Source organism: Syngnathus typhle, linkage group LG8 (genome assembly GCF_033458585.1).
Source record: "Syngnathus typhle isolate RoL2023-S1 ecotype Sweden linkage group LG8, RoL_Styp_1.0, whole genome shotgun sequence".
NCBI classification, from domain to species: Eukaryota; Metazoa; Chordata; class Actinopteri; order Syngnathiformes; family Syngnathidae; genus Syngnathus; species Syngnathus typhle.
The window spans coordinates 5159644-5166801 of NC_083745.1; the positions used below are offsets into that span (position 1 = coordinate 5159644).

Here is a 7158-nt window from a genome sequence, read left to right on the forward strand (position 1 = left end):
CTAAGGAATCGAGTTTAATTGGCTGTGTCACATAGGAATACCTTTTGTACTTCAAAACCCAACAGCGGGGTTTTCATTCCGAAATTGTTTTTTGGGATGGCGCCATGCGTAAATAGCTTTTGTCCAACTCGCAACAGTTGCGCTTCATGGCTGTAAAGGTGATTTTTGCTTCAGCGTTAATATGTTTCATGGCAAGATAGTATCAATTCTTATAGAATATTCCGTTTTGATCCATTTATTTTAGGACTACGTTTTATTTATTGGTGTCTTGGCTCGAAAGTGATCCACCCGATCAGCGCGTAAAATGCGCCATACCATGGAAACGTTAAACCTCACGACGTATGAATATGAAACCCGAAATTGTGCTTATGCTATACAAAGCAGGGGCAAATTGAGCACGAATGCTGTAATTTAACATCACATGAGAAATCAAATTGAGCAAACATCACAGCTCCGCGTCTTTACACAATCCAACCAAACTCTCGCAAATCGAATCGAACAACCCAGGTAAATTCATGCCACTTAAGTCATAATAATTACATTTTGTCCATTTGCTTTTCTTCTTTACTCAAAACCGTGCACAAAGCAATACAGTAGTGGGGAGAGGGTGCAAGACCTTCTGCCTGAAAGCTGATTGGCCACCTGACATATGCTGTTGATTCAGGCGCACAAAAAAGATAAGATAAAGGCCTTTATAAAATGACAGGGATGCGCATCCAGCACTCAGTCTGTTGCCTCCTCGGGAATCAGCCACAGGTATGTGCAATTATGAACGATATTAGGGTTTATCCAAAACGTAATGGTCAGTTATGATAGTCAAAAATGTCTTATTTAAATGGTTAGTTCGTGATGAATCCAATTGAGTTGTGAGGTTCAAATATCTAACTCGTTTCGTTTAATATACGTAATTCTGCAAGCCCAACTGTACTAAAAATATGATTTTACTTCATTTGACTAGGATGCTTCCAACAGAGTACAATGCACGTCAAGACGCGCGCACATCCAGAAGCGCCGTGACGCACAGTTGTGAAAATGGCCATAACGCAAAAGACTACAGTGAACATGTGCGTCAATTTGAAACGCGTCAAGTCAAAGGCGCACTGCGGGGGAGACGCCGGGTAAAGGCTAACGACAGAGAGCGTCACCGAATGCACAACCTCAACTCCGCCCTGAACACGCTCAGAAACGTCTTGCCAGCTCTACCCGAAGATGCCAAAATGACCAAGATAGAAACTCTGAGGTTCGCCCACAATTACATCTGGGCTCTGACTGAGACTCTGCGTATAGAGCAACAGGCGTACACTGCGACGGTAGACCTTCACCGGAACTGTCCACATGAAGCAGAAGCTCATCTGGTATTATCTGAACTGAATTATCGTGCCCCATCAAGCTTTTTTTCCCAAGCGAGCCTACAGTGAGACAGTTATGTGCGGCAATATTGCATTTCTGATATACGATCAATTTCACAGTAACTGGGTGCAAAGACCTTTATACTTATTTTGTATTAAAAAAAAAAATAAAAAAAAAAAAAAGAGCGCTTTATTTTCCAGCTATTGGACTGATCTTGTTGAAGATGTAGCACTTCATTTAGTGTCACTGTCATTTATTTTATAGAAGCAATCACATTAAGAAAATAGGCACTGACTAAAATCAAAATATTTATTTGGCATTGATATGAAAATGTTTTTGGAATATTTTTGTACAATAGTTCTATTCAATAAAAACAATACAAAAAAATGATGCATGCTGTGTATTGTCAAGCATGAGATCCGAAAAGACAGTGGTTCCTTTCCTGTGAATACTGCACTAATTATCATTCAAATCAGTGGCTATACGGGAATTGACTAACCCAAAAGCATGAAGTGTTTATGAATTGTATATGCCAGAGTTCTTTTGTGCAAATCGGCACTCTTCCAATGTCTGCACAAAAAAAAAAAAAGTGTATAAATGCCTTGATGTGCTAAAACTAGCGTGCAGTCTTGAGGCCGAGGTCTAAGATCCCTCTACTTTGGAAAGACCGTGACCACGTCGTAGCCTTCGGGGGGTGTCGTTCGCTCGCGAGCATGCTTCTCGCAGTAAATCTGGTCGTCCACAAAGAAATGTCCCTTTTGTTTCAAGTTGACGTCGCAGTCTGTGCAGGTGTAGCACTCGGGGTGTCGGAACTTGTCGCGCAGCTGCACTAACATCCCCCTGAGTCACAAAAGTCAACAATTCAAGCTCCGCTCCATAACAAACCAGGCACAATTTCCTCTTGAATTGAAAGCGCATCGACGTTGTCAAACTACAAGAAAAGTAAACAAGTTGACCAAGTTCTAATGTTTTTGAACTAGGATCACATTAATAGACAAGTGGTTTGCGGTGCTTTTTTTTTCTTTTTAAACTGGGGTGATTGACAAACAACCGGTCCAGGGTGCCAACCTCATCCTGGCCCTGAACCACTTTGAACTCTTATTAGTTTTATTCAATTATCTGCTTTGTTCTCCATTGAAATATGTTAGGCATTTGTAATCTGGGTCTTTGACTAAAAGGGTTCTGTAACATTTACTTTGCAATTGCATTTCTTGCACAGCAGCACTTCCACAATGAGATGTAGCCTTGCCTTAAAAGTGAAACAATATTTTTGCCCTAACAACAACTTGTTGGACTTTCTGAACTGCAAATTAAGCATAGCTAGGTATGACAACCAACGTTAAATATCATGACGATGTAAGACCACAAGGTGGCGCCAGAGTAGAGGATTAGAACAGATAACTTCTAGCGCTAGAAAATAATGGGGGGAAAAAAACCTTAAAGGCTTAAATACTTACACAACCCCTGATCCACATTTATCACAAATGGGAAGCTTCTCAGCATTTCCAATGGAGGAGCCGATTTTTGTTGTCGGTGCTTTCACACTCCTGAACCCTGATGGTTTGTCGGAATTACCTATAAAAGGGTTATTCTGCATTGTGACGTCATGTTATATACAACTGGTGGTGACCTGTTATGACATTTACTGGAGAATATTATATGTAATTAAATATGTTAACAATTGCCAGACAGAAAACTGTGAATTGCCTTTTAAGACTCAATTCCGTACCCGTCTCGAGAATCTCCTGCAGCACCTTGAAGGACGCGGACTGGCGGGGAGGCTCATCAGACTCCTGGTTCTCTTGCAGCATTTTGTAGACTTCTGAATCTGCCGCCACAGGTGGTCGCTTGCTGGACTTTGACGGATCTGCAGGTCTGCAAGGCACGTGTCATGTTACATGTTTGCAGTCTCCGATTAAAAAAAAAAAAAAGTACCAAAATTATTTAACCAGTGTTATTTTTAACATTGGTCAACTAGCTCTTTCCTAGGTCCATGCCACAACTAACTGAGTTCATAGCATACCAACACCTCAGGCTAAGTTGTTAGCAATGCATTTTGAGTTTAAATTTAAAAAAAAGATTTGTTGGTGTTTGTTACTAAGGAGTAGTGCTACCAGAAAACAATTCAGTTGTGATTTCACTTTCACCGCTGTCACTCGGAGTTCTTGTTCTTACACAGTGTCAGACTCGTTAGTTGTGGTCAAGGTTTTGACTTCGTCCACAGCCGAGTTGAAGTTCTTGATATTCTCTGAGGAGTAAAGGCCAGCTGGGTTGTTGTACTGGTTGGTCACGACCTTTGAACCAAAACCCGAGAACGGTAGGGCACTCCTGTTGTGGGCGGAGCCTATTTGTTTCATTTCCTGCCAAAGACAGAATAAAGCTTTGAGTGAAATTGACCAAGAGAAGTTTGTCAAACAAAGTTTCTTTTTTTTTTTTTTTTTTTTTTTAAGACAACACAGCAAAGTATTCACATTTCAAGCATCCATTAGGGATATTACACAACAAACAGCAAGCTGAGTCACAAAAGCCAAGCAGGTCACGACATAAAAAGAGTGGCAAGGCATCCATGTGACAAATTGCATACTGGCATTCAACACGCGTGTTTGTGACAACAAAGTAACTAAACAGGGTGGCCTGCGACACATCCTACTGGCCTTTGCTTTCCACTCAGTCGGCAGGAACCGAGTCTTGCGTCATAGCTTGGCAGATAAACTACTGTCGTCAAGGGAACCTCCTGTTGGGAAGTAAACAATGACTTCATCGTGGGCTGGCAGGGTGCGGCCAGGAAAACGTTCAGACTCGCACAAGGCTGGGCGACTACCGGTAAGTTGAATGTGATCGTTTCCCTCGAAATGACAGAGAGCAAGTCGCTATGCAAGTTCCCGTTTAGATGTTGAGTCTGCAGACACGTACCCGTGGCTCTGATGCAAGATTCATCTTGTAGGGATGCGACTTTCCTTCTTCTGATGACAGTGGCGACCACATTTTATTTTCTGATCTGAAACATAAAGGGAAAAATATTTCTCAGTAGTCATTTGCCCATATACGTTTTGGCTTGACTCTTAACATTTAATATTTTTTTTATTTGAGACATATTTAAGAGACAAGCAAGCCTGAATCGAGAAATGCACAGCTTCAGTCAACATAGTACCACATTGTGTACCGGAACAGATACGGTGTAATTAAGATGAAGTGGCAGATTAATAGGCAGAGAAGGCCCCCAACTAATCTGTATTCATTAATAGTTCCCACAAAACAGAGCAAATAGATTATTCCGTCAATACTGATGTACAGTATGCTTTGTTTGGATGTGGAGCAGTTGTCGAGCTGTTCATAATCTAGATTAATTTTGCTTAGCCAGTCTATGGCTGCTCTCACAGTATGTTAGCATTAAACAGAATTCGATGGGACAAAATTCCATGTTTGCGTTGAGTATATAAATATCTCATCTTCTATACTGCTTATCGTCACCAAATACAGAACAATGTTCATTTCAGCATCAGTTTTACAAAAAACAAAAACAAATTTGTAATGACAAAAGACAGCTTAAAACAAGCATGCTTTATCTCTTGTTTGCAGAGTTGTGCAATCAGGGAAGTGAGGACAGTGCATTCAAAATGAACAGTACAATAAAAAAATAAAAAAAGTCTATAGTCTCTATACTGTAGGTTTTCACCTACTGTGGGTGAGTCAGAATCATAAACTTAAACCAAGGTTCACTAAACTGCTATAAAAGTCTAATGAGAGATGATTTAACACAGGTATGCAGACTGGATAAAAAAAATCCAATAAAATTGTAAAGTGTGTCATGGCCTGAACACCTGGTTTGGTGGTTAGATGTCCTTCTCGTAAGTATTCATAACGTGTAATCATCTGGATGATCTCTTACCTATCTATAGAAAGTACCATCTCCTGTATGCACCCCTTAATTTTGTTTTGAGCTTCCAAGTGAGTCATGTTGTCGGTAGCTTCACCATCAATAGCTAAGATCACATCGCCGACACAAACGTTGGCCTCGGCTGCTTTGCTTCCAGATGTCACCTGCATTAAAGAGACAAGTATTGGGGGGAAAAAAATTAGATTAAAATTAATTGTGTATATATATATATTAATTAATTATTTTTTTTTTAAGTTTAATTCCAGCGCAGACTTTTACACAAATCACTTCTACTTGGAATAACTGACATTCACCCACTAACCTGAAATGCGTGTTATTGTTTACAGAACACACACAGGCAGGCAGAGCTGCTTGGGGCCAGACACTTTTGAAAATAAAGCCCTAAAGACAAGAAACTCTGGCACAGCTCAGGAATTTGTAATCAAGTTTAATGGGTGGGGAGGACAGAACTTTGAGACACAAAAATAACAGCCGCCAATCTAGTCAAATCAACATACTGCATTCACACTCATTACCTATTTATTTTTTAACTGGCAGTAAAATATTTCTAAAATGTTCATTATTGCGGTTTTAGTTTGTAGGGATATAGAAGTTTACTGAATCTTTTTGTAAACAGTTTCTAATATTTTGGTTATCAATTGGCAAATCAGAGGGGGTCTCAGGGCAGTCCGTGAGGCGTTCACGGACCCCTGAACAGAATTTTTTTTTTCTACTCAACTAAGGTTAAGCATACTATTTGGACCCTAATTTAGTTCAGACTTTCATGTTTACAGCTACATACATCAAGACAAAACCCTAATTCCAAATAAAACCACACTTGCTTGCAGAACTTTTTGTTTAAGTAACATTACACAATATACATGCATTTAGCTAGATGCTAAACAATTGCAAATAAGCCAATCAATTCACCATTTACGACACGTCACCACAGGTAACTGGTTATAAGTAATCTAGTTAAGCAAGTTAGTTAAGTGCTCTCCAGTCCACTCGGGACAAACCCAGGTGTGCTTCACGCGATTTGTGATCATTAGTTACCCATGCAAACTTACCCGAGAAATAGTCAGCGGCTGCTCGAAGTCTTTTCCTCCGACCAGCCGGAATCCCCACGGCCCAGGACCCTGCACTACCACCCGCAAAGGCATAACTAAAGTTACGTGGCGTACAAACGACTCCCGATGTGTTCGAAATAGCTGTCACTCGCTCCAGTCGCTCATGCGAATGACCTGAAAGGTGATCAATGGCCAGGAGGCCTGCAGGCATTAAAGGGGCGGGGCCGTGACATTATAGGGGCGGGGCCTCAGGTTAGTGGAACGGCAAGGTTCCGGAAGCCTCTCAGGGAAGAGTCGAGGATCGTCTATTACAAACAGCATGTGGCTCGCTACTAAAAATGAAGAGTAAATTCAGCTGCCACGTGACGCCAGTATGCCGGCAAACGCGGTTTATTCAATAGCACATTTTAAAATATCAAGTGATTCAAGTTACAAGAACTTTCGAGTTTTTTCTCTCCCATCAAATAAGTCAACTTGCTGCACTGAAACGCATGCAAAAATACATCAGATACGTAATGGTAATACTAAATAGTAGCTAAGAGCATATATAACTTTTGCTTTTAATTGTTTTTGCATCCACTTTCATCACCCTTGACTGAAATCGTAAACTTGAATTTGAAGGCGCGTATGGAGTAAAAATATTCAAGAGTGACCCTCCTGCATAATAAACGATCGCAGACCTTTTCCCCGTGGGTTCCGTCACTCCTGTTCCATGCAAGTTTACCATTTATGGAAGAGCTTTAATCCCAGCATGTGGAATGTGCCGCTCCCAAATCTTGAATTCCTTCCAAAGTTTCAAGTGGAGTGAGAAAGCTACGAACAAAACGAAAGTACCCAACTTGTATGTGAACCTGGAAAGTG

The 7158-nt window shown here is 40.8% G+C and overlaps 1 protein-coding gene across 1 annotated transcript; it reads right to left on the reverse strand.

Moving 5' to 3' along the window:
- Positions 1 to 1645: 1645 nt before the first annotated feature.
- Positions 1646 to 6520, reverse strand: pdlim1 (PDZ and LIM domain 1 (elfin)). The gene is made up of 7 exons (XM_061285478.1): positions 6298 to 6520; positions 5240 to 5391; positions 4264 to 4348; positions 3526 to 3710; positions 3080 to 3225; positions 2808 to 2925; positions 1646 to 2190 (listed from the first exon to the last, which is right to left on the reverse strand). The coding sequence occupies exons 1-7, from the start codon at positions 6388 to 6390 to the stop codon at positions 2004 to 2006; spliced, it is 966 nt and encodes a 321-aa protein (XP_061141462.1). The 5' UTR covers positions 6391 to 6520; the 3' UTR covers positions 1646 to 2003.
- Positions 6521 to 7158: the final 638 nt, after the last annotated feature.

Excerpts from the sequence above, each read along its gene's own strand:
- pdlim1 (XM_061285478.1), bottom strand. The coding sequence starts at position 6,390 with ATGCCTTTGCGGGTGGTAGTGCAGGGTCCTGGGCCGTGGGGATTCCGG. Across the intron at positions 5,392-6,297 it reads AGCCGCTGACTATTTCTCGG|GTGACATCTGGAAGCAAAGC; the intron begins GTAAGTTTGCAT and ends TCTTTAATGCAG. Across the intron at positions 3,226-3,525 it reads ACTAACGAGTCTGACACTGT|ACCTGCAGATCCGTCAAAGT; the intron begins GTAAGAACAAGA and ends CGTGCCTTGCAG.